The 27,684-nt window shown below is 40.7% G+C and overlaps 1 protein-coding gene and 2 long non-coding RNA genes across 3 annotated transcripts; all 3 read left to right on the forward strand.

The window, feature by feature from the left end:
• Positions 1–1,916: 1,916 nt before the first annotated feature.
• LOC115550597 (interferon-induced transmembrane protein 5-like) lies at positions 1,917–3,686 on the forward strand. The gene is made up of 3 exons (XM_030365768.1): positions 1,917–2,115; positions 2,429–2,561; positions 3,023–3,686. The coding sequence occupies exons 1-3, from the start codon at positions 2,009–2,011 to the stop codon at positions 3,197–3,199; spliced, it is 417 nt and encodes a 138-aa protein (XP_030221628.1). The 5' UTR covers positions 1,917–2,008; the 3' UTR covers positions 3,200–3,686.
• Positions 3,687–16,046: 12,360 nt separating this feature from the next.
• LOC115550603 (uncharacterized) lies at positions 16,047–16,963 on the forward strand. The gene is made up of 3 exons (XR_003977924.1): positions 16,047–16,064; positions 16,247–16,342; positions 16,851–16,963. It is a non-coding gene; the product is annotated as an uncharacterized LOC115550603 (long non-coding RNA).
• Positions 16,964–22,093: 5,130 nt separating this feature from the next.
• On the forward strand, positions 22,094–23,081 carry LOC115550602 (uncharacterized). Its single transcript, XR_003977923.1, has 3 exons — positions 22,094–22,306; positions 22,725–22,818; positions 23,041–23,081. It is a non-coding gene; the product is annotated as an uncharacterized LOC115550602 (long non-coding RNA).
• The last annotated feature ends 4,603 nt before the right edge of the window (positions 23,082–27,684 follow it).

A 27,684-nucleotide genomic window follows, 5' to 3' on the forward strand; every position in this document is an offset into this window, starting at 1 on the left:
AAGATTTTCACATTGATTTTAATTTCAAACATTTGCATATCATTTAAGTTAAATTAATAGTTATGCAGGTAGGCCGAATTACAGGTCTGAATAGATATGCATTCTCATATACATGTCTGTGCACATGTATACATACAGTAGATGTGCACATACACGTGTATGAGAAGTATATGAGAAAAAAATTCAATTCTCTATTTATGGTTTCATAATGACTGAGTCACCGTTAAAACAAATTGATTTCAGCTCTAATGCTGTTACTGTCTGTAATATGTTTCTATTTAGATTATTTGTCAGGAGAATTTGTTATTATTGTCTGAGTCTGGTTTTAACTAATGCTGGGTTACGATTTTCACAGTCACAGACTAATAACTGCAAGAGAGGATTTAGCGTTGGATCATGTGTGATATTTAACAAGGGTTTTGCAGTAGATATGGCGGGTGGAGATGCAGCAACAACAGGATGTCCGTTAACTTCCTGTTCGGGTTTCACACCTTTCTTGTCAGCAGCACAAGAAACACAAACTTGAAAAACAAAAAACTGTACTATTATTCGGATATACAGGGTTCTTCCCGTTCGTCTCGTCCCACCCCTAGTGCTAATAATGTAGTGGGCTGGTCTGGAGAGAAAATGCCAGGGCTGAATTTTTCTCCCAGTCCACCCCTGCAGCCATTAACGCCTCCGCAAAAATGTGAGGTCATATATCTTGACCAGGTAGCACGCCCAAGATGGCTTCCGCAGTAACTGATTTCCACCAGTTTAAAAATATATATCTTGTACTAATAATAATGTAACCAATCTGGGCTTAATAACCAATCTATTCTAGCATTTCAATGAAAAGGAATAGCTTCTTGACAGATATTCCAAATTGAAAAACAATGATTATATGAAGACTCCCTGCATTTTGTCCAGTCAAACTATATCCAATCCCTGGTAAGCAGCCAGTCTTCATGTATTACTACAGAGATATCAGTCTAAAGTTATATATTTTAAATGTCTAAACACAATTATATCACTTACCCAAATACTATGTATAATACGTTTGCTACTATGTATTTCAATGGCTTGGTTTATACACTGGATGCATTGTTAAACCTGTACTAAAATGAATTGATTAGTCTATATGATGGGGTTAAGCTCTTGAAACCTGATCAATACTGTTAAAGAAAAACTTCGAAGAATATTTCGTAATCATTTTCTACTTGTATGCCCTTATTATTGCCTGTTTGTTTTACATTATTTTGCTCTGTGCAAGGAAAATCTGACGTTAAAGCAGTGCCTTACATTATGAAGAGCTGTTGAGGGGCTTTTGCTAGTCCAGGTGTGTTTTGTTTTGGTCTCATGCATTCCTTTGACTGCTGGCTATTGCTATAGATCACAATGAAGGAGAACTATGAGGCTCAATCACAACACTATTTTGTAAGAAAGTGGGGTGAGCCAAAATAGCTGATAACCGCTTTGAAAATATATGATGGCAAACAAACATTGTGACAATTCTCATATTCTTCTCTCTAATGGTTGGTATAACTTGTTGTACTGTCGATGGAAAGTTAGAATAAACCGTCTGAAGGGAAGCAGAAGGGATGTCAGTTTTTGTAGCTTTGTGGTTTTTGGTTAGTTTCTTTTGAATTATGTCTGGGTTAAAAAATAGGTCAGAATGGCAGACCAACAAGGGGATTCAATTGTACAGCCAAAGTCGCAATAACTTTTTGTACTGTAAAACTCTTCGTCTATGTTATTTATGGTAATCAAACAAACTTATCAAACCAAAATGACCCATCAATTCATGATTACTGAATCCATTACCTAACATTTCATACTTCTATGTTTCAATAATGGATATTCTTTTTTTCTGTTTATTTTATAAAATGTAGGAAAATAAAATATTGGTGCAAAACCACAACAAGAACAGTTGGAGAGCCAGGAATGACCAATCTATTGCACTTAATTCTTTTGAGGTTCATGATGTGTGACGTGGACATGGGTAGGTGTTTTTCTTCTCCAAACGGACATGATAAAAGCACACTGCTTCTTGCGCTGGCCTACTTTACTTCATAAAGAGGAGATACTGTCAGCACGTCCATCAGCCCCGCAACTACAAGAAATGCAATATAACAGGTATATCATCGTATTGAATGTATTTACAGTATATATATATATATATATATATATATATATATGTGTATATATGTGTAATTGTTTATACATGTTTTTTATTTTTTACAACCATCTTTTGTTGATTGAGGTTATCGCTGTAAAAATGTGGTCATAAACGTATACTTATTAAATTAAAATGTAAAAGTCTATACAGATGTTTTGTGAAAATCCTATCTGTGGGCTGTGAATTCTTTATTCATCTTTCAATTCATCAAGAATACAATAGAGATTACTTTCCAATACAAGACACTTCCATTGTTCTGTGTTGGTCCAGGGACCCAGACACTGTTGTGACCATCGTCAACCCTGTGGAGCATCCCAGAGACTATGTGGTATGGTCCATCTGCAGCTTCTTCCACGCAAACCCCTTTTGCCTCGGACTGTTGGCGCTGATCTTCTCATTCAAGGTAGGCTTTTGCTTTGTAACGCTTTAAAGATGCGGTAGATACGATTGAAGCGCTATACTTTGAGTGCAATTGGTTAGAAATATTATGTTTAAAATGTTTGCGAGCGAAATGCTCAGGGACAAAGTCTGTTCTGGTTACGCGCCTAGCTCTGTCATTTAGACTTGAGGCCGCTCCCAGTGCACTTCCAACCATTTGGAAAACACGTCTTGCCTGTCAATCTCGAACACTTTCTCAATTGTGGACATAGGAAGGGAGCATGTAGGGTGTTTTTAGGGGTTGATTATTTTCAGAATCTTGCATTTTTCTGCTCTTTTCTTTGCAACACTGGAATCTTACATACATTTATTGAAAAATCAAATGGCTGTAAATTCACATCACATTTTCGACGACATGGCCGTAGACCTCTATTTGAACATAGCATTCTCTCGTTCATCTTTTCTTTTTTTTTCTCTTTGTCGCAGGCAAGAGACATGAAGGTGACTGGAGACCTGCAGAGAGCCAGGGAATACAGCAAGTGGGCTCTGGGCTTCAACGTGGCCGTGCTGATCATTCTTTTTTTGACTATCTTTAGTCTTTTAATTGTTTGGTTAATTATAGCCGTTGAAGATGCCAATCATCGCTATCGCAATCACTACTAGGGCCAAGAAACCAGTTAATTGCCCCTGTACCAAAAAGAATAATGAAGCTATATTGAATTGAATTACCAAGTAATGCGCTTTGTAACCATCAGCACAGCAAAATGATTATCCGTCATTATTTTACGCCACCCAGAATTTAGTTGATTTGAAAATAGTTTTAGCAGCCGCCCCAGCGAGCTCTCCAAGTTAATGATGTATAATGTCTATAAAATAACCCATGGGTAGTCCACCAAAGCACTTGGTGACAGACAGCAGTCCAGATGCAACGGAAGACCATTATGGTTACGGTTTTAATTTAATGTAGGCCTATATTATAATTAGGAATTGAATCGGGGCAAGAAATGCCAAAAATAGCCTCATACTTTTTCTAGCTCTTGTAACGTTAAGGCACTTAATTTGAATTAGGGTAGTATCTTTGGCTGAATGTACTGAATGTTACTACACTTTGCATAAAAGCTTCAGCTAAAATAAATGTTTGACAATGTAACATGGTTTTAAATAATACATGCGCTATTTGTGATCCAATGCAATGGTCTTTTACATAACAGCCTCAGCTGAGTCAGAGAATGAGACCGAGTGGGAGATGGAGGCTGGTTCGACGGCGGTCGTGGCTTGGCCCCATGCAGGGGCTAGGACAGGTCTAGCAATGCCACTGCAAAGGTCTTTATGAGTTATTATATGCAAATTAGTTATTTCAACTGTGGACATGCGGCACTACAATGACAAGCTGCAAGCAGTGACTACGCTTACATTAAAGTAACATCATGACAATGTGTCCGCATTAGAGCCTCAGACCGAAAATTATGTGACAATACAGAAGTTATCCTTTAACAAAGACGCATTCTGAATGGAAATACATCAGAGGAACCATCAGGCGTCTTCCCTGAGCAAAAGACACAGAGTTTTGCTCTCCGAAAGATAGGTTTCCACCCATGGCAGGGAAGGGACAGACAGAGGAGAGGAGGCTACAGAAGCAGAGATTGGAACAGACAGGTTCGAGACAGAGTGAACATTTGTGAACAAAAACGACAGGTGTCCCATTCATTTTTTTTATACACAAAATACTTTATTCTTATAATGCAATGTCCAGTTACCTGTTTGATTCTAATTGAATTATTTCTGCCTCACAGTACCTTAATAAATCCATTGTTAAAATGTAACTCTTAACATTTAGTTACCATTAAAGATACAGTGGTGGTCTCGTCTACGGCCGCATTCACGGCCGGAAGGTTGGACAGAGCCAGAAAACAGACAAGTTCAGGAACGCATTGTGTTGACTGGAGAAACACCTCAGGTTGTCACGTCCAACTAAAGATTCATTCCTGATACACAGCCCGTTTAACTCTTTAAAATATAATTTTGTCCTTCTGGCATGGAGACCAGGATGTTGCTGGCAGAAAGGGGATAGACGGCGACGGCGGTAGACGTAAGGTTAGCTCCCTGTGACACTGGAGCCGGTTGTCAACCCGAATGGTTAAGGTGATTATCTGGTCGAAGTTCAAATGACGGTCCCGGGACACCAGCTCATCTTTGGGGTCAAAGATATATATTACCTGCTCTGTGCCCTGGATTATAACAAATGCAGTATTATACTCTTTCCCAGTTTAGATCTTTAAACCAGGAATCAGCCCATACGCCCCTGGTGTAAGACTGTGGCTAAAGTTGACCAAGGTCACGCATTACACCGAAAGCATTTCTCAATCAGTATTCATACTGTGAGAGTTTCACCATTGAAAATAATACATTTTCAGCTTCATGTTAAGGCCACCACTACCGCTGCCTGACAACTCAAACTCCACCTCTCAGCCCGACCACATTTCCTGTCATGGTTTCATCTCTTTCTTTTCTCCTCATACCTTCACGAACAGGAAATGTGGTCGGGCTGAGAGAAGTGTATGACTTTGTTCAACTTTGGCCACAGTCTCAAACCAGGTGCCTTTTATGGGTTGAATTACTGCTTTAAAGTAAAGGACAGGATTTGGGTATAATCTAGGGCACAGAGCAGGTAATATAATGCAGTCATACACTGTAAAAAAATTTAATAAATTGGGTTTTCATGTCAACTCAAACTTAAAAGAATATTTCAGACAGCTGTGCCAACATTCATACAGTTGTACCAACTAAATTTAAAGTTGAGACAACTCATTTCGTGTCTCCTTCTTCTTCTCCCTCTCTCCCTCTCCTCCTACCTCCCTCTCCCACTCCTCCTCTCCCTCTCCCCTTGCATCCTTCTCCTCCTCCTCTCTCTCCTCCCAAAAAAAGCTAAAGCTTCAGTTGTACACACTAAGAATTCTAAGTCAATATAATGTTGAATCATTCATGCTTAAAAACTTCCATTTTGAGTTTGTCTTACAATTTAATCCTATTTACATTTACACAAACGGACAATAAACCAGCTTTTGCATTTTAAACCATTTTGCAAATTTATTTCTAACCATGAGGGTGATAAAAATCTTTTTAACGTTAACATTATAAACATTATAAACAGCCCTTGCCACCACATCCAAAGCAAAAAATTCAAGTCAATTTCAGTACAGTTTAATTACAAAATGTGTACTTGTAATGAAATGAATAATAACAGATGAATAAATAATGCCAGCAGACAGATCACTTTACTGCAGGGCTTATCTGACCACAAACAAGCTCCAGTTTATCTGCTGTGTGTGTGTGTGTGTGTGTGTGTGTGTGTGTGTGTGTGTGTGTGTGTGTGGATGCGCGCACGTGGTTGTGTTTGTGGGTGCGCGCGCGGTCTGGTGTCAACCAGTAAAAGGACACATGTCTCAGAGAGCAGGGGGAAACACAACAAACTAAAAATGTAGGCCAAGTAAAAATAGTCAAAAAAGTTTCCTGAGTATGTCTGGTCAAGCCCAAAGAATAAGAGGAATTCCAGAAATGGATCAACCCTTTGCTCAATGTAACAACTTGTTTTTTAAGCTCCTGACACGCTGCGAGCAATTTGCAGACATCTCCATGAAAATGTGTTGTATAGTTTCAAATGTATATTTGAGTTATTTTGGGTACTCCATGTTCAATGCGTACATCAGCCCAAAAAGATAGGCAACTGCTGTTGGGAGCTCTGGAAGATCTGTGTGGTCAATGGACTCACCATGTAAATATGGACAAATTTGAACATGTAGGCGCGGCTTTGGTCCGTCTTGGTTTTAGTGGAAGTGGCAAAGTGGCCATGTTTGTAGTCTTTAACTTATCTACAAAATCATAAAACTTTATATGGTGTTGTCCATTATGTGGAGAAGAAACCATTCATAATTGATGTTAGCTTGAAACATGTCATCAGAAATAGCATAGACTCAAATAATTTACATCAGTTGGAAAAAAGACACTGATCACTATTCTCCACCGTCGGTAAGACACATTGGGGACAGCTTTATCTTTCTACTACAGAGGGACACTCCCATTTGGGTTGGTAGGAGGGAATACCTTTTTATCACATTTTTAACAATTTTGTAATAAAAAAAGATGGATAAATGTTTTTTATGGTAGGAGGGTTCATTCATTCACATTTACATTCATTCAATCACATTTGGTCAGTGATATCAACCCAATTATAAATATCTGAAAATTATTCCAAATAAAATGTATTCAGAAAAAATAAAAGGGCTGGTTGTGTAAATAGGATAGGTATGTTCTACTGCTCTTCACGTTAAGGAGGGCAGGTGCAATTCCAAAGGTCCAGAATTCACGTGAATAGTTTCTAGACTGATTAATAAACAATTTATTACATTATACATTATTATATATATATATATATATATATATATATATATATATATATATATATATATATATATATATATATATATATATATATATATATATATATATATATATATGTGTAGTAGTACTGTAATTATGTAATAATACCTATACCAACTAGGGATGCAAGGACATTTTAACCGTTGATATAGACATGTCTGGTCTCAGTTGATACCAGACCAGTTAAAATGACATTACGATATTCACCAGAAGTTAATAGTTACTATACAAAACTGTGTAAAAACTTGTTTTTATGTACACAAGCTAAAAAACGGATATTCGGAAATATGTCTTGTCAGTTCCCTAACACAGACTCTTTTGTTTATTCAAACCCCATCTGGGGAGGAGGGTCCAGCTGCAGGCTTGGGCGTTTCCTCATGACACAAGAACGCCCTTTAGGCGTTCCTGGTAGCGTTTCATCGACCAATCACGAGGTGTTTTGAAAGGCATACAGGGTTTTGCAAGGCATACTGCAAAGCACAGTCGCAAGGCATGCTTTCCTTCCTTGATGGCAATTTTACCTCTCTCGTTAGAATTAGCAATCATGGAGCCCCCATTTGGCTAACGTTAGTTCTATGCTACCCGGACTTGAAACTGCTGTTTGTTCCGGAATGTTCCGGAAGTTGACAGCCGTGCTAAGAAGGGGTTCGGTGTTGACGGTGAAAGTTAGGCCGGTTTATAGCAGAGTTTCCGTTGTCGGTTATTACCGGTCATTGACCGTAAAAAATGAGGAGGACCGACAATTCTAAATGTCCCCGGTCAGAATGACCAGGGGCGACTGGTCATTAGGGCAAGTCGCTACCCTCACAAGAAAAAAATAAAATGTAATTAAAATTAAAAAATATATATATATAAAAAATATAATATATATTTTTATATATATATATATATATATATATATATAATGTTTACAGTCCAATGCAATGTGTATTGGACTGTAAACATTGAAATGCGCATGCTCAGAGTGTTTCTCTGTTGAAGTGAACGGAGATTATTTTACTTCCTGGTGGGGCTAGCCCAATATGTCCATGGTGTGGACTTGGGACAGTTAAATATCCCAGGATGCATTTCGCATTCCTGTTTGAAAATATCAGTGTGTAAGCTATAAAATAGGCTATATAGGAACATTTTAAAAGTATAACAAAGATGGAGGCCCATTCAACATATTGGCATACTATTATTTTAAAATGAAAGAGGGGTTTTGTTTTATATAATTTGTTTATTGTATAAGTCGCTGATGGAGGAAACTCATCGCAACGGAAATCCCGGTCGGATCCATCTGATTGTGTGTGTGTGTGTGTGTTTCTATTCTATTCTATACAGTGTTACCCTTTACGTTTCATTTGATAAAAACAACAGGGTTACCCCTGATGTTTTTTTTCATGAAGACCAATAAAAAACAACAGTGTTACCCCTTATGTTTTTTTTCATGACGACCAATAAAAAACGACAGTGTTGCCCCTTATGTTTTTTTCCCATGATGACTGATGAAAAACAACAGTGTTACCCCTTATATTTTATTTGACAAGGACAATTATTTATTTATTTTCAAATATGTTTTTTTTCATGACGACCAATAAAAAACAACAGTGTTACCCCTTATGTTTTTTTTCATGACGAACATAAAAAACAACAGTGTTACCCCTTATGGTTATTTTCATAACGACCAAAGAAAAACGACAGTGTCACCCCTCATATTTCATTTGATAAAAACAACAGTGTTACCCCCTATGTTTTAATTGATAAATATCGACAGTGTTACCCCTTATGTTTATTTCATGACGGCCGATAAAAAACGACAGAGTTACCCCTAATGTTTTTTCCATGTTGACCAATAAAAAACAACAGTGGTACCCCTGTCGACGTTTTTGTGGGGATCCGAACCTGAGCTGTTTAGAGTGTTAACCTCCGAACTTATCAATGGACCAACAAGACACCGATTAATGTCATCACAATGGTTACACTTGACTTTATAATTTGCATGAAATAGAAAAAAGAGACTTCCAACAGAGGACATCAACTGGACTTGAACCCCGGTCTCCAGGAGGTTAGCTCACAGCTCTCTCCACTTCCCCCTGAGATTTGTAATTAAATTATGTCTGAGGTTATATATGACATAGGATATATGTTTAAAATTAAAGACATTGTGTTTTCCACAGGAATTGAGCCACGGTCGCCAGTGGGTTAGGCAGAGTGCACACCACTGCACCACTGAGGCGATGAAAATACACAATAATCAATCATCAATAAAGAGGATATACATGACATTAAAATGTATGTGTGTATTTCTATTATTTCCCTTATGTTTTTTTCATGACTGATAAAAAACGACAGTGTTACCCCTTATATTTTATTTGACAAAGACAACAGTGTTAACCCCTATGTTTTATTTGATTAACATCGACAGTGTTACCCCTTATGTTTATTTCATGATGGCCGATAAAAAACGACAGTTACCTCTCATGTTTTTTTTCTTGATGACCAATAAAAAAACACAGTGTTACCTCTTATGTTTTTTTTCATGACGACCAATAAAAAACAACAGTGTTACACCTTATGTTTTTTTCATGACGACCAATAAAAAACGACAATGTTACCCCTTGTTGTTTTATTCATGACGACCAAAGAAAAACAACAGTGTTACCCCTTATGTTGTTTTTCATGAAGACCAATAAAAAACAACAGTGTTACCCCTTATCGTTTTTTTCATGACGACCAATAAAAAAACAACAGTGTTACCCCTTATGTTTTTTTTCATGACGACCAATAAAAAACAACAGTGGTACCCCTGTCGACGTTTTTGCGGGGATCCGAACCTGAGCTGTTTAGAGTGTTAACCTCCGAACTTAGCAATGGACCAACAAGACACCGATTAATGTCATCACAATGGTTACACTTGACTTTATAATTTGCATGAAATAGAAAAAAGAGACTTCCAACAGAGGACATCAACTGGACTTGAACCCCGGTCTCCAGGAGGTCAGCTCACAGCTCTCTCCACTTCCTCCTAAGATTTGTAATTAAATTATATCTGAGGTTATATATGACATATGATATATGTTTAAAATTAAAGACATTGTGTTTTCCACAGGAATTGAGCCACGATCGCCAGTGGGCAGTGGTGGGCAGAGTAGCTAAAAAATGTACTCAAGTAAAAGTACTGTTACTTTAAGATTAGTATTACTCAAGTAGAAGTAAAAGTACTCGTAAAAATAATTACTCAAGTAAGAGTAAAAAAGTATGCAGTGAAAAGACTACTCAAGTACTCAAGAGTACAAGTACTGAGTTTCTCCGATTTATTTTTTAAATAAACAGAGCAACACAAACGGTACAAAATAGACACCAACAAAATATAAAACAGCAATGTTCAAATAAAGATAATGTAAATAACATCCTTTTAAATAAAATAAATAAGGTCTTTTAAAATGTATAACCCTTGAACTAAACCAATAACAAATTAAATCTTTGCAAAATTAAATACATCAACGTGTGTGTGTGTGTGTGTGTGTGTGTGTGTGTGTGTGTGTGTGTGTGTGTGTGTGTGTGTGTGTGTGTGTGTGTGTGTGTGTGTGTGTTTGTGTGTCACTCTGTTCGAGCCTGCATGAGAGTTCAATGTTGTCATTAGCTGTAACGTCTTTCTGACCAATCGCAGTTCAATGCCGACCTGGGCTGTGCCACTTCGGGAGGGGGCGCTCAATTACTCCTCTAGACAAAACCGAATTGGTTGCGAGTCGACGTTGACCCGGCGCCCCCCGTTAACGGGCCACAGGGAATTTTCCCAACTCTCCCGATTACCACTCTGCGTTGTGCGTGCGTGCGTGCCTGTGTGTGTGTGCAGGCGTTATTCAATTGCCTCTCGGCCGCTTGTACCCGCGATCTCGTCCTTTCGGCCATCTCCCAACCCTCATGACCATAGGTGAGGTTAGGAACGAAGATCGACCGGTAGATCGAGAGCTTTGCCTTGCGACTCAGCTCTCTTTTCGTAACAACGGTGCGGTAAAGCGAACGCAATACCGCCCCGACCAATAAAAAACAACAGTGTTACCCCTTATGTTTTTTTTCATGACGACCAATAAAAAACGACAGTGTTACCCCTTGTTGTTTTATTCATGACGACCAATAAAAAACAACTTTTATTTTATTTGACAAAGACAACAGTGTTACCCCTTATGTTGTTGGTCATGAAGACCAATAAAAAACAACAGTGTTACCCCTTATCTTTTTTTTCATGACGGCCAATAAAAAACAACAGTGTTACCCCTTATGTATTTTTTCATGACGACCAATAAAAAACAACAGTGTTACCCCTTATGTATTTTTTCATGACGACCAATAAAAAACAACAGTGTTACCGCTTATCTTTTTTTCATGACGACCAATAGAAAACAACAGTGTTACCCCCTGTTTTATTTGATTAACATCGACAGTGTTACCCCTTATGTTTATTTCATGATGACCAATAAAAAACCACAGTGTTACCCCTTATGTTTTTTTTCATGACGACCAATAAAAAACAACAGTGTTACCCCTTATGTTTTATGTCATGACGACCAATAAAAAACGACAGTGTTACCCCTTGTTGTTTTATTCATGACGACCAAAGAAAAACAACAGTGTTACCCCTTATGTTGTTTTTCATGAAGACCAATAAAAAACGACAGTGTTACCCCTTGTTGTTTTATTCATGACGACCAATAAAAAACAACATTTATTTTATTTGACAAAGACAACAGTGTTACCCCTTATGTTGTTGGTCATGAAGACCAATAAAAAACAACAGTGTTACCCCTTATCTTTTTTTTCATGACGGCCAATAAAAAACAACAGTGTTACCCCTTATGTATTTTTTCATGACAACCAATAAAAAACAACAGTGTTACCCCTTATGTTTTTTTTCATGACGACCAATAAAAAACAACAGTGTTACCCCTTATGTATTTTTTCATGACGACCAATAAAAAACAACAGTGTTACCGCTTATCTTTTTTTCATGACGACCAATAGAAAACAACAGTGTTACCCCCTGTTTTATTTGATTAACATCGACAGTGTTACCCCTTATGTTTATTTCATGATGACCAATAAAAAACCACAGTGTTACCCCTTATGTTTTTTTTCATGACGACCAATAAAAAACAACAGTGTTACCCCTTATGTTTTATGTCATGACGACCAATAAAAAACGACAGTGTTACCCCTTGTTGTTTTATTCATGACGACCAAAGAAAAACAACAGTGTTACCCCTTATGTTGTTTTTCATGAAGACCAATAAAAAACAACAGTGTTACCCCTTATGTTGTTTTTCATGAAGACCAATAAAAAACAACAGTGGTACCCCTGTCGACGTTTTTGCGGGGATCCGAACCTGAGCTGTTTAGAGTGTTAACCTCCGAACTTATCAATGGACCAAAAAGACACAGATTAAAGATATCACAATGGTTACACTTGACTTTATAATTTGCATGAAATAGAAAAAAGAGACTTCTAACAGAGGACATCAACTGGACTTGAACCCCGGTCTCCAGGAGGTTAGCTCACAGCTCTCTCCACTTCCCCCTGAGATATGATTTGTAATTAAATTATGTCTGAGGTTATATATGACATAGGATATATGTTTAAAATTAAAGACATTGTGTTTTCCACAGGAATTGAGCCACGGTCGCCAGTGGGTTAGGCAGAGTGCACACCACTGCACCACTGAGGCGATGAAATTACATAATAATCAATCATCAATAAAGAGGATATACATGACATTAAAATGTATGTGTGTATTTCGATTTTTTCCCTTATGTTTTTTTCATGACGACCAATAAAAAACGACAGTGTTACCCCTTATATTTTATTTGACAAAGACAACAGTGTTACCCTTTATGTTTTTTTTCATGACGACCAAAGAAAATCAACGGTGTTACCCCCTATGTTTTATTTGATTAACATCGACAGTGTTACCCCTTATGTTTTTTTTCATGACGACCAATAAAAAACAACAGTGGTACCCCTGTCGACGTTTTTGCGGGGATCTGGACCTGAGCTGATAGAGTGTTAACCTCCGAACTTATCAATGGACCAACAAGACACCGATTAAAGTCATCACAATGGTTACACTTGACTTTATAATTTGCATGAAATAGAAAAAAGAGACTTCAAACAGAGGACATCAACTGGACTTGAACCCCGGTCTCCAGGAAGTTAGCTCACAGCTCTCTCCACTTCCCCCTGAGATGTGTAATTGATTTATGTCTGAGGTTATATATGACATATGATATATGTTTAAAATTAAAGACATTGTGTTTTCCACAGGAATTGAGCCACGGTCGCCAGTGGGTTAGGCAGAGTGCACACCACTGCACCACTGAGGAGATGACAATACACAATAATCAATCATCAATAAAGAGGATATACAAGTCATTAAAATGTATGTGTGTATTTCGATTATTTCCCTTATGTTTTTTTCATGACGACTGATAAAAAACGACAGTGTTACCCCTTATATTTTATTTGACAAAGACAACAGTGTTACCCCTTGTGTTTTTTTTCATGACGACCAAAGAAAATCAACGTTGTTACCCCCTATGTTTTATTTGATTAACATCGACAGTGTTACCCCTTATGTTTATTTCATGATGGCCCATAAAAAACGACAGTTACCCCTTATGTTTTTTTTCTTGATGACCAATAAAAAACCACAGTGTTACCCCCTATGTTTTATTTGATGAATCTCGACAGTGTTACCCCTTATGTTTATTTTATGACGGCCGATAAAAAACGACAGTTACCCCTCATGTTTTTTCCATGTTGACCAATAAAAACCGACAGTGGTACCCCTGTCCAGTGGTGTAGTCCAGGGTATACGCGGGTATACGGCGCATACCCACTTATTTTTCAGTCAGCATTGCGTATACCCACTTCTAAACCCCCCCAGATGCGCACCATTCAGTAGTATCTGCAAGCGAAATCGCGCACTTTTCCCCGGTGAAGCCATGACCCACGCTACTCTGCCACTTATTGGCTAATACTCGCTGCCTTTACTGATTAGCATTGGCGGACTCAGGGGGGGGGGGGCAGGGGGGGCGACCGCCCCCCCCTTGTGGTTCAATGGTTGAAAACGCGTGCAAAAGTGCCCTTTAAGAGTGTCGAAAACGAGAGGAAATGCCTTATTGGCTGCCCTTTACACATGCAAAACATGATTAGGTGACCTATAGGGTGCTGATTCATGCAATAAATTATGATGATGTGCCCTCTAGAACAAGAAAATTCAATGACGTGCCTTAATGAGTGCCCTTATAGTCCCCTTCTGCCCGTCTGGTGCCCTTTTAGTGCCCGCTTTAGTACCCTGATAGTGCCCTTCTGCCCGTCTGGTGCCCTTCTAGTGCCCTGATAGTCCCCTTCTGCCCGTCTGGTCCTTCTAGTGCCCTGATAGTCCCCTTCTGCCCGTCTGGTCCTTCTACTGCCCTGATAGTTCCCTTCTGCCCGTCTGGTCCTTCAAGTGCCCTTCTGCCCATCTGGTGCCCTTCTAGTACCCTGCTAGTGCCCTTCTCCCCATCTGGTCCTTCTAGTGCCCTTCCAGTGCCCTTCTAGTACCCTGATAGTGCCCTTCTGCCCGTCTGGTCCTTCTAGTGCCCTTCCAGTGCCCTTCCAGTGCCCTTCCAGTGCCCTTCTAGTGCCCTGATAGTGCCCTTCTGCTCATCTGGTCCTTATAGTGCCCTTCTAGTGCTCTTCTGCCCGTCTGGTGCCCTTCTAGTGCCCTTCTGCCCGTCTGGTGCCCCCATGGTTGAAAAAGTGCACTAAAGTGCCCTCTATGGTGGTGAAAATAAAAGAAAGTGCCTTATTGGCTGCCCTTTACACGTGAACAAAAATTAACGAGTTCCCTAGGTTGCCCCTGATGATGATGATGTGCCCTCTGGAGCAAGAATATGGCAAACCGAAAAAAACATGTTGTGGTTAGCTATTGAGGTGCAGATGTTCCTCCCTTTGGTAGCTGACGAACGGGGAATGCGAGGCGTTGCTTTCATGTGGCGTCGCCATGACAGACAGCTACATCGAGTGGTATTTAAATCTCCACTGGATAACGAAGCAAAAAGCTGATTAAGAGTATGTCAGTACCCTGCATAATCCGTTGAAAATGTATATACATTTTTTGAGCGTTCAAGATCATTCAAGTGTAGGTCATTTCATGCAAGAGAGACGATAATGGTCAGCTATCACCTCAACATGAAGGAAAACTTCCTTAAATGTTTCCGTAGCTGGCTGTCAGCGGTCAAAGACTGTATGGTAGCGGCACATTGAATTTTCTCCAGTCTAATTTTTACTTAAATGTTAGTAAAGATGAAAGCAGTAAGGCATCCTCCTTTCCTTGGCTAAAATGTGAAAGTGCACAATGATGTGAACAACTCATTTTGGTGTTTATAAAGTCGCTAGAATAAGGGGAAACAGTGTCTTTGAAGCAAAAAAAATTGATGAGCCGAACTATTCTTTGTAGTGCTACATGGAGATGCAACAAGTGCCCCGAATGGGACCCTCAAGGCAGCGCTTGCTAAGGTTAGGGGATATGACCGTCCAGGCAGCGCTGCCTTTAAGGCTCCGTTGTGGAAACAAAACACCATAAAGTTAGAAATGCCCCTGTGGCCGCTGGTGGGGCCCCATGTTGTCCAGAATGTGCCCTTTTTATTTTTTCGCCCCTGCCCTTCAAACAGTCTGAGTCCGCCACTGCTGATTAGATTGGTTAACTGTAGGCATGACGACGAATGAGCCAATCGGAGGGAGAGAAAGGCGGGTCATGCCGAAGTAAATATCTCGAAAGACAAATTTACTTTTACAAGTTTACTTTAAATGATTTTCTATAATAATCCGGTAAAATGAAGCGAGCTATCCAAACAAAAATTTCATTTGACAATTTCAAACGTCCTCGCGAATCAATATCAGCCAGCAGCTCAGCAGTTAATGTTAGCGATTGTACACCAGTATAGCTACCGTCGACGCCCGCTCTGCCCCCCGTCCCCGTCGGAGAGGAGGCTGTCAGTGAAGGAGATGCTGCCTCTCCGCCCACAGCCAAAGATGCCGGTACAACTTCAGATGAAGACGTCAACTACGGTAGGTGGGCGTGGGCGTGGGCCCTTTTTTGTTGGGGGGGGGGGTAATAAATAAAACTAAAGGGATTATGCAACTTTACACTTTCAAATGGGTTTTGGTCATTGTTTCCCTTGTAGCCCGTTATTCAATCACTTTAGTTATTTTATACCTGTAATTCAATCATTTTTGTTGTTTTTCTGTAGACATTAATAATGACTGGCCAGACTTGTGGACTGCCAAACAAAAAGAAGATTTTAAATGCAAGAACCCCTGGTTGGGATCCAAAAACAAAAAAATGGGTAAGTTTAGGTAGATTGCTCGTTTGGGTAACTTCTGAAATAGTGGAAACAGAGAAATATTGTGTGTGTGTGTGCGTGTGTGTGTGCTTGGATTTATGTGGAAGAAATGGACCATGAACACATAAAGCTGTGGATAAAGTACTTCAAGTTATCTCAGGACACTTTTTAAATAGAGAAGGTCTAGCCGAACTCTGTATAACATTTACAGAGACCCAACAGTACCACCATGAGCAAGCACTTGGCAACAGGGGCAAAAACAGATCCTTCGGCTCTAGGTGGGGGGGGGGAAGAGAGAGAGAGAGAGAGAGAGAGAGAGAGAGAGAGAGAGAGAGAGAGAGAGAGAGAGAGAGAGAGAGAGAGAGAGAGAGAGAGAGAGAGAGAGACTAATAGTAGATGATGACGATGACAACAGCAACGATGGGGGACAAAAAGCAGTGACAATAGTAACTGTAGTAATACATTTTTGTACTGTCTATGTATTTTTGCATTGTTTGTTTATGCTTCACAGGATGTCTGGTCTGTAGCAGTGTGAACTCCATTGGGATCAACAAGGAGCAAGGTGTATCACTCTCAAGAGAATGGATGAACTTTGAAATTCAAGTGTCTGGCCAGGGAAGTAGAGCAACAAGTCTGTCTGCCTTGAGAAATAAGTTGAGGAAACATGCTTTGTCCAAGGCCCACACTCAGGCAGTGAACGTGGCAGAGCAACAGGACAAAGCTGCCATTGAGAATGCAATGGAGGTCATGACTGAGTCCTACATGAAGGAAACTGAAGCCGTGTTTCGAACAGCCTACCATATTGCCAAAAAAAACCGACCCTTTTCTGACCATGAGAGCCTCATCGAGCTGCAGGAACTGAATGGTCTAAAAATGGGCACAATACTTCATTCACGTTACAGTTCAACACAAATAATACAACATGTTGCCAGTGAGATGCAGAGCAAAATTGTCAGTAACATTATAGCATCATCCAGTAAGTTGGCTAACCTAATTGACGAGGCATCTTCTTTAAGTCACAAAGCTGTCATGACAGTTTCAATTAAAGCATCAATTCAAGAAGAAAGCCCTGAGTTCATATTCATTGAACTTGTTGAACTGGAAAATCAGAGAGCAGATGGCATAGAACAGGCGTTACTCACCTGTTTAACTAATGCTGGCTTTACAGAAGAGTGGTTACATGAAAACTGGGTAACATTTGTATCTGATGGAGCCAGTGTCATGTTAGGAAAGAAGTCAGGAGTAGCAACCAGGCTGACCTCGAGATTACCGAAGCTTTTTGTATGGCACTGTATGAACCATAGACTTGAACTCGCTGTGTCTGATGCAGTTGATGAGGTAAACTCTGTCAATCATTTCAAAACTTTTATCCAGAAGCTATATTCTGTGTATAGTAAGTCAGACAAAAATGAGCGTGAACTCATAAATGCAGCAGCTGAAGTAGGCTCACAACTTCTTCGCATTGGCAGAATCTTGGATGTACACTGGGTGGCCAGTAGCTTTCGGACTGTTTGTGCTGTTTGGACATCCCTGGGAGCTCTTGTGCAGCACTTTAAAAATGCTTGCTGTGATGAGACGAGGTCCACCAAAGACAGGCAAATGTACAGAGGTTTACTAGACCGTGTTCAAAGTCCAGAATTTATTTGTGACCTTGGGCTCATGTATGACACACTCCATGAACTAAGTCTCCTGTCACAGGAGCTTCAGTCTCGTTCGATAACTGCTCAGAGCTGAGCATCTGCTGAAACGCTCAATCAGAGTGACCCAGTCATTCAAAGAGAGTCCAGGTGAGAAATATAATGAGGCTTTAGAAGCAAAAAAGACTTGGGAGTATCGGTCTACAACACTGAAAACAATGGCAAAGCTGAGGTCTATCAATCCAGGCCAGTTCTTACAAAGCCTTGTGAACAATCTGGGGAAACGCTTGTCTTTTGAGGATGAGACCATCAAGGACCTCAGTATCCTTGATCAGAGTAAATGGCCATCAAAGCCCAGCATCCGCCATGGTGAAGAACAAATTAAGCGACTGTGCAAGCGATTTAACCTGTGCACAGACCAAGCACTGAATGGGATGCGGGACCTACTGGAACAGCCCACTAGTGAGCCCAAGGATCTAAAACCACTCATTAACTGTATGAAAACATTCCCTGTCAGTACAGCAGAGTGTGAGAGGAACTTTAGCCTTATGAACAATATAAGCTCAGACAAAAGGGCTGTCCTACTGATCTCAAACATATCAAACTTGATGATGATTAATATCAACGGCCCGCCTACTTCCAAGTTCGATCCTAGAAAGTATAGGACCTGGTTGAAGAGCCATCGTGCTGCCTCTTCTGTGCGTTCTAGACAGTGCAGTGTGAAAACTCCTGCAGAAAGCAAGTCTGTCTGGAATATACTGTAGTATGATCATGGTTAGAAACCCAGTACTGGGCTCAGAGAGTATATCACTGTTGATGTGTTGTAAATGCATTTATATTTTTTCTTTGTAAACTAAATATTGTTGTTTTGTTACATATTGTTTTGTTGAATAATTTGAATGATGATGTTCAATCATCATATGATATTTATATATTGATATTATACATATCTAACGAGATCATTGTTGTGGAAGAGAAATAATCTAATGTTTAATCTAAGGTGAAATATGAATAAGGATGCATTGTCAAAAGTAGTATGTTATTTAAATAAATGTTCAAAAAATTACTGAAACACCATGTTTGCCTCATCTATATTTTACATTCATGCTGGCTGCCTGTGTGACCAGTAATACCTACAAACTGCTCCTGATCAAGTCATGTTAATTTCATAATAGTGGCACACTCTGGCCCATGCTATGTGTTGCGAATCAGCTGTTCAAAGACACCGTTTACAAAATAAATTACTGATTTGCCATGTGAGAGAATAAGTGTCATTCCAGGAATAAGGAATAGTTGACTCTCACTAGTCTGTGGGCCAGTATTTGTTTCGTCATTTCATAATCCTTCCTCCCTGAGATCAAGCAGCAGAAATTATGTGCGAATGTAAGTAAACTAAAAAGAGTAGTCTCAAATACCACTGTTTCTAAAAAAGGGTGTTTTTCTGGGTGTTTTTCTGGGCTGCGTTAAAAAAAGGGCAAACATTTAGAGTATACCCACTTCTCCAGACGGACAGTACGGGTATTGGAACACGGCATTGGCCCATGCATTGGCCTGATGCGTACTTTGAATTGGAACAGTACTTGGGCTACGACTGATGACGTTTCACAAGAACGCAAGCACACAAGTACAGAAAAGAACGCGAATTCCGTGGACGCATTCTTCGAAGGGTGCATATGAAGGGCGATTGCGTCACTGCGACGCGTCAAGGGCAGACCCGGAGCCAAGGGCGGGCCAGACCGGGCCGGGCCCGCCCATTTGATGTCTTTGCCCCCGCCCACTTGATGTCTTTGCCCTTGTAAAAATAAAATGTATTTTACTTTTTTATTTTTTATGCTAAGATATTTATGATGTCAGATACTATTTAAAATCTCAAAAAATAATTGTTAAACTAAATAAAAAATGTGTAGAAAATAGAGATGTGATTGACATATGTGTAAACCTATCGCTATTCAGAATTCGTCACACCGAACGACGGCATTAACCGGCAAATTCAAATTAGTAGCCTAGCCTGCTCTGGTGGTTTAAAAAGAAAATGGATATCAGACGCTGGTTAAAAACTAATTGGCCTACTTATCCGGAAAAAAACCCTGCAGTTACTGCAAGTAAAGTTAGCTCTAACCCTGACCGGGCTGAGCCTCTTGCTGGAGCTGGATTTGAGTTCCCGCCGCTAGCTGTAACAACGCAGCCGCCATTAGCCCTCTCCTCCGAGACGCCTTTTACCTCTCACTCCGACCCGCCAGGAGTAACAACACCCTCCGCCTCCTCCTCGCCTCCACCAATCATTTCCTACAAATTCTGGTGAAAAGAGTCTGTTCACATGCCGACGTCATGGGTCCCGACCGGCGCTTTCATTGGATTATGCGACAATTTTGGCCGAGCACATGATGCAATGTTGCGAAAGTTTTGTATGTTTATGTTTATATGCTCGTCTGCGTGGCGCGGAATATTGCTGTTGGCGTCTGTGGTATTTAATGTGCCGCCGCGCACACAATGCAAATGTGATTTGTATTTGGCTGTTTGTGTGTGTTAAAATGTAGGCTATTATTTGCGAACTGCGTGCGTCTTAAGGCAATGCTGTTGTTGGCCATGCTGATGTGTTTGCGCTGCTGTGGACTGTTGCAATTGAGTTTTTTGTAGGCTACACCTGTCTGTCATAATATAGATGTGGGCCCTCCCACAAAATCTACGTGCCCCCTGTATAGATTTGCTCTGGCGCCGGGTCTGGTCAAGGGCTGTCCCATTTCGAAGGCTCCTTCAAATGCGGCCGACAAATGCAGCCTTCAGCCGTTTCTCAATTCCTAGCACGCGTACTACGGACTCGATGACTTGCAAGCACGTACTTGGCAAGTCCGTAGGCCTACTTCAAGCACAGACTTGCGAGCACGCCAGTAGGCCTACGTACCTGCAATTGGAACAGCAGCGGACTCGATGACGTCCCCACCTCTGCTCGTCCGTTAACTGTGCTACGGCCTCATTTAGGCATATACTACGGAACAATATAAACAAATGATATAAAACAAAATCCCAGCCTCTTTCATTTTCAAATAGTATGTAAATATTCTGAATGAATAAAAATTGAACAGATATGCGTGTCCTGTCATGTGTATGAGCTATACACACACGACTTTATATATATATTTATATATTATCTTATATTATTATTATTATATTATATAAATATATATATAAGTTAAGAGTAACTTAAAGGCATATTGTACGATTTTCAGTGATATGCACTTTTTAATATGTTGTTGAAATTGGTTTTTACATCCTGACAGCAATAAATAACTTATGGGCAATGAAAAAGAAGCGAAAAAAAAACGAATTCTGTATCTGCTATAAACCTGTTAAAATGCTTACCAATCGGAGACATTGTACCCGAATATAAAGAACCAATCACAAGCCTGCGCGTTCTCTCCCCTCTGTGTACGAGCCTGAGCCGGCCTGAGCGCGTTCACGGAGGGCAAAGAAAGCGTTGTTGTCATAGTAGTTCATGACAGTGGACTAGACCTAGTGAGCCTACAACGTTAACACGATGGAAGAAAAAAAACAGAAGTTACCACTGCCACCGTTACTTGCCCCGGTTCATCCTTTTAAAAAGGCAAGAAAAAGAAAGACAGAAAATGAAAAGGCAGCAACAAAAAAAAAGTAAGAGAATGCTCGAGGAAAAACGAGAATAAATATTGGATTCGCTTTTCAGCGATGGCGACAGCTGAGGGAGTTGAATGGCCTGAAAGGTGACGCAATGGTTGCCGTTGAAGTAAGCCGTAAGCAGCATTAGCGCTCGTGCACGGCTCTGTGTCGAGGGGTTGGGGCAGTCGTGAAGGGTGGGGGAGGAGTTAAACGGAACTCCGAAGAGAAGCTAATTTCAAATCATGCTAGCTCTCTCACATCGTACAGTATAGCTTTAAGCTACAGTTGTGCGTCTTCTCCATATTGTCCGCCATCGTACTGCTGCGAGTGCGAAATGCATCCTGGGATTTATAGCGATTGCAAGCACACACGAGCCACCTCCGATGCATGCTCGGTGAAACCATGGACATATTAAAGGAAGAAACGGCGAGATCGAGCACGCATCAAGAACACTTCCGGGTTTTACGACAGTACTCGCTTGATGCGTGCTTCGAATTGAAACAGTGCTCGGGCAACGACTGATGACGTTTCACGAGTCCACGAGCACACGAGCACGCACAAGTACGCGAATTGAGAAACGGCTTTCGTTTCCCTGATTTCAAGGATACACCCGTATCCTTCACGGCCCAATGTTTCCAATGATTCATTTCGCATCGGATTTCATTACAGATGGCGGCGGCAACTTTTACATTTAAATGTAAGTATTTGGTTTCAAGTTAATCGAATATTTAACAACACTAAAAGAAGAAAGTGCCCATAAAACGTTAAAACCCATACAACGTCAAACGTTATTATTACCTTAAAACCTTAATATTTCGTAAGGTAACGGTACAAGCTAACTAGCATCCGACAAGAGGTCAAAATGCTTACATTTACCGACATTGTGGAGATTATATAACGTTACTTCATATTATGTTACGTTAGATAAATGATAAACTACGGCGAACAGGTTGTGGAGCCTGTTTGGTTTTCGGACAGTAACGGTACAAACGTTGAGTTTGTTTAAACAACTAACTCTGTTATTTTGCTATTTAAACTGTTAATTTTTTTGTAGTGTGAAGCAAAACTAATAGTAATACGAACAAAACTAATACTAACATTTGGTTTTGGTTTAGGGAGCCAGGAGCAAACTGCTGCATTCATTAAATTGAGGGGGGAGAAGGATGCGCTTTTCACCGGGGTCAAATACTCTGCAAGTGTGGCTTGGGGGTAAGGAAACGATAGTTTATTTATATCGTTAGTTAGTTTATAATAAATATATATAATTCATATTTATAATTATTTGAATTTGAAAAAGAAATATAAAGTATGTACATGTAATTTTAAATATACATTATTGGTTTTAACCATGCAAGTTCATAAACACTTGCTGAAATTTGTTTTGCTACTGCTGTTGTGGTTAACTGCCATGATTGATTTCCTCTGCCTTAGGATTGCAAGTTTCCAGGGTCAGGAGAGGGAGTAGGTGGGAAACCCACTGCTGCCACTTGGCCCTGGTTTGTCCTCATGGATGAGGTATTGGGACAGAGGCATTCCATCACCCCCCCTGTCCTAATTGCCTCCATGCCTGAGGATACACCAGGGCCAAGTACAGCAGTGGTGGATCAGGAGGTGGAGGACGAGGAGGAGGAAAGACAGCGAGGGCCACGGTCCAGGCAGAGGAAGAGGAAAAGAGGAAGAGACAGAGGCAGAGGAAAAGGGGCAGAGATTACGAACTTCTTGACCTCTTAAAAGAGGACCTGAGGTTCCAAAGGGAGGCAGAGGACAGAAGAGCCCAGGAGAGCAGGGAAAGAATGGAGAGGCTTTTCTCCATTTTAGAGAGAATAGCTGACAAATAATTAATAATAATGTTCAATAAGAAAGTTCAATAAGAAAGTGTTAATAAAGTTGTTATATTTCAACACAGTTTATTTTTCTTAAACCCCAACTGTAGTTACATGGTTTCATGTACGTAACTATTTACATCTATTTACAATACAACTATTGAAAAAAAAAACAGAATTGAGCAGAGCAGGGAGCCCCTGGTGCTGGTGCTGCTGGACCCGGATGGGCTGCCACATTAAAGACCCTGGTGTCTCTCCTGTCAGTGGGACATCCAGGGGTGGTCTCCAGAGTGTGTGGGAGACGCCTCTCTCCACTGTCCACCGCATCTTCCCCGAATGGGTTTGCAGGGCTGACTGAATCGACGGCTGCCTTGTCACTAAGTTCTTTTTGGAAAAGGGCAAGAATAAGAAAGTCATACAAAAAACTACTTCACAACCTCATTTTGACAAAAGAAATCTCGCCATAAATTATTTTAACTGGCAAAATCTACAAAACATTTTAAATAAATAGAAATCATAGCTTTTCAATTATTTTACTTGCCTGTATATATTGGTGGTCAGGGTGGGCCTCCTCCAGGGCAGACACCTCTGCAGACAGCTGTTAACATGACATATTGTACAGGGAGAGGGCTGTGGCCGCATTCGATGGAGGAGGCAGTCAGGTGTGCAGGAAGACAACAACAGGAGTATGATGGACAGGGATCTGACATGGACAGGGAATTTTTTTATTTAAACATTCAGAGGAAATCATGCCTACTGTAGGCCTATGTAAGTAAAATTAAAGATGTCAAGGATAGTATAAATGATAACTGGCAGGTGTACTTTGCTTTTGATGGAGCCATAATGTTCTATTAATAAAAATATTAATAAAATGCATTTTATTGATGGGCAACTTTCAGCACACCTTACATGTATAATTAATAATAGATCAAAAACACTTGGGTGGAGCGTGTTTGTCACTTTTGTGAAATAGCTGGAAAGAGCTGGAGTAACGGAATAAGATGCAGCTGCAGGGCGCTGAGAGGTGATGCATGAGGCATGATGGTGGCACGGCAGACAAGTAGGGGAGCATGATGGACTGGGATCTGAGGAGGAAACAAAAGAGATTTTCTAACTTAAGATAAAATGTACTCTGAAGTTTCCAGTTTCTGCAAACAGAAGAGAAGGGGTTTAGTTAAGGCTTTGTATCATTAATAAGATAGACTGTGACAAACAATCAATCACAAACCAAAACATATAAAAGGCCTGTCTTAGTTTAAAGCCCTCTCACCACGTGAAGGTGCAGGCCAAGGGTGGGAACATAGAACAAAGACTCACATCACAAACTCAAGACAGTCACAACATATAAGAAACACATAAATACATGAAACATGTACATAACTACGAGACCATAGACCCACATCACAAACTCAGACGGTCACATGTAAAAAACATGTAAATGCATGACACATTTACATAAATACGAGAGACCATAAGATATGTTTGGGTTTCTCTTGTTTTATCTTAAAAACAAAATACACATAACATTAAGAAAAGAAGGGAAGAAAATAAAAGTAATAATAGATAAAGCTAACTCAGTTAGTGATGGGCATACATTTAAATGTACAAAAATTACAGAGGTCATGGATCGGATGTGCTGTTCAAAAAGAAATGCACTATTAAACTATGCCTTGTGCTCCGTTATGCAAGCTCCAAGTCTAGAATTGAACAATGTCTTTTTGCAGTTTTGAGTGCTTTGTGCCAACTTGTGCTCCGTCATGCAAGCTCCAAGTGTCACACTGCTTAAGAAACAGATTCCTTCCAACTAACTATTTACGAAAAATGCAATTGATAACTTAGGTACAAATAAATGGTTACATTTCAACCAGAAACGAAGTTGGAGTGGCCTACACGCATAAAAGATTGTAATACACCAACATTGTTAACTGTCATACATAGGTAGCTAAACAAGCTAATGAAAAATTAAATACCAACTCTGAAATGTTAGACTATTAACAATAATATAAAATGATTCCGTAATCTGTTCTTTGTCTTTGGATCTTTTGAATAAATGGATAAATATATGGTGAATCACAATGATCGCAAGCAGAGGACCATGAGTTATTGAGCAGCAGCAGAACCAGTCTAAGGCCCCGTCCACACAAAGCAGAAATGGGCGAAACCGTTACGGTTTCGATCTATCCGGTTTCGGAGTATCTCCGTTAAGACGGAGTCAAGCAAAACCGGGTAGATCTGTAGAAACGCTGTAGTACACATTCCAGGCCCATAAGGGGCGCTGCTTCTGCTACAGAAATCCAGAAGAAAAATAAATAAGAAGAAGAGGCTAGCATGCGCATAAAGGGTGAGACTCTGCGGGCTTAACGATCATTGGCTAGACGGTCGAGGGGTGGGGCGATGATGTCATGGTTTACTGTTTCAGTCGGTTTCAGGCGTCCCCACGAATCCAAAACGAAACCGGGTAGATTAGAAACCACCTCCGAGGGTGGTTTCAGAAGTTTACGGTTTCGGTCAGAGGATTCGCCGGCTTCGTGTGGACGGAAGGCCGAACCGTACAAGACCTTTGCGGTTTCACCATGAAATCGGCTTTGTGTAAACGGGGCCTAAAACGTCGGACACGTTAACGGAGCACTGAACTAGGCCCTCTCGGATGCCATTTGTTTCACTACGACTCCTTTCAGCTGCACACACCCTTCTCCAGCAAAAAATAATTAGAGAGAACGGCTAATAAAACGCTTGAGGTGGCGTTTTGAAAAGAAAAAACTTACTTTTTTTAGGACATGGCATGAAGATAATTATGAGCCTTTGATTGATATCAAGACATTTTTTGCGGAGACACATTCCTGTACCCCACTTGTATTGGAGTGAACGGAGATATCTACTTCTGGGTCCCTTGAATCGAGGGACCCGTCCACAGCATGTTTAAACAACTGCAATACCAGGCTTGGCCGCTGAGCACTGGTGGATTGCGGAAGTATGCGCTGTTCCTGGGGGCTTGAAGAGCCGAACACATTTGGTACTCACAAGAGACATGAGTACAAAATGTGTTCGGCTGCCAGATCGGCTCGGGGTCCTGCGCTTACTGATGACGTATCGACACTTGACGTATCGACACCAACCAACGGACAAAACCCGGAAGTGTTGTCAGCGTTTTAGTATGCGCATGCGCATGTAATGACATAGTTTACAGGAAGTGCGTCATTATTTCGCATCTAGGACCCCCGAGCCGATCTGGCAGCCGAACACATATGGTACCCACACCGGACAGCTATCATAATATCATAGGCGGTGCATCGAACGCTACTGCCTACTGGCGCTGACGAGACGGGGGGGCGGCCATCTTCGAGTGGTGATCCGCTCCACAGTGCAATCCGTTTGGCAGGAGCAATGAACTGTCAGCGCATTCAATTAATCATACCTCACTGAATACCACTGATTTCCACGCGTTTTTTTGTCATACGTGTAGCTATGATAAAGGACACATGGTTTGGCATGTTTTATCATTCATAGTTGGCTTAACAGTAATAGAATATTATTATATGATAAGTGACCAGACGTCCGAGATCGAAACTGGGAACAAAATCCCGGAGAAGGGGAAAATAAACGGTAAGTTATTTTTAAATTGAAGAAAAAATATATGATTAGGCTATATATATATATCCTACATTAGATATCTATATATTGTGGCGCCGACCAGGGAGAACAGGGAGTCAGGCTTTTGGTCAATAGTGGTTCTGCGCCTCATACACCGCTTGACTACAGAAACCACCTTTTTATAAACCTCGAACAGCACACCTAACTAACACACAAGTCATTCTCGGTGACGGTGGCAACAACGATACACAACAATGAACAATCCCAACCCATTAACCCCACTGATCATCCACAAATGCCAACAACTAGCAACGGACCCAGAACAACAACAATAACAACAACAACATGCGCCCCCAGAATCCCCCGCACGAACCCGGAAGGGAACGAACACATGTTGAGAACACAGGTCGTTACACAGCTCCCATCTGAGGGGTCTGTCGTCTCCGACGACCCCATCACCCGACACATAGTCCTTAAAGTGTTCAGGGCCCCGGTGCCGCCGGTTCGGCCGTTGAGCCCCCCTAGGGGCGGCAGCCGCAGGGCCAACGGCCCCATCCGGGGAGCCGGCAGGAACAGGGGAGCCGCCAGGGGAACCACGAGGAGTTCCGCCTCCCTCACCAGCAACAACCGGGGCGAGGGGGCGGTACGGCGAGAGTCTGTC

This window comes from Gadus morhua, chromosome 9, assembly GCF_902167405.1.
Source record: "Gadus morhua chromosome 9, gadMor3.0, whole genome shotgun sequence".
Taxonomy (NCBI): Eukaryota; Metazoa; Chordata; class Actinopteri; order Gadiformes; family Gadidae; genus Gadus; species Gadus morhua.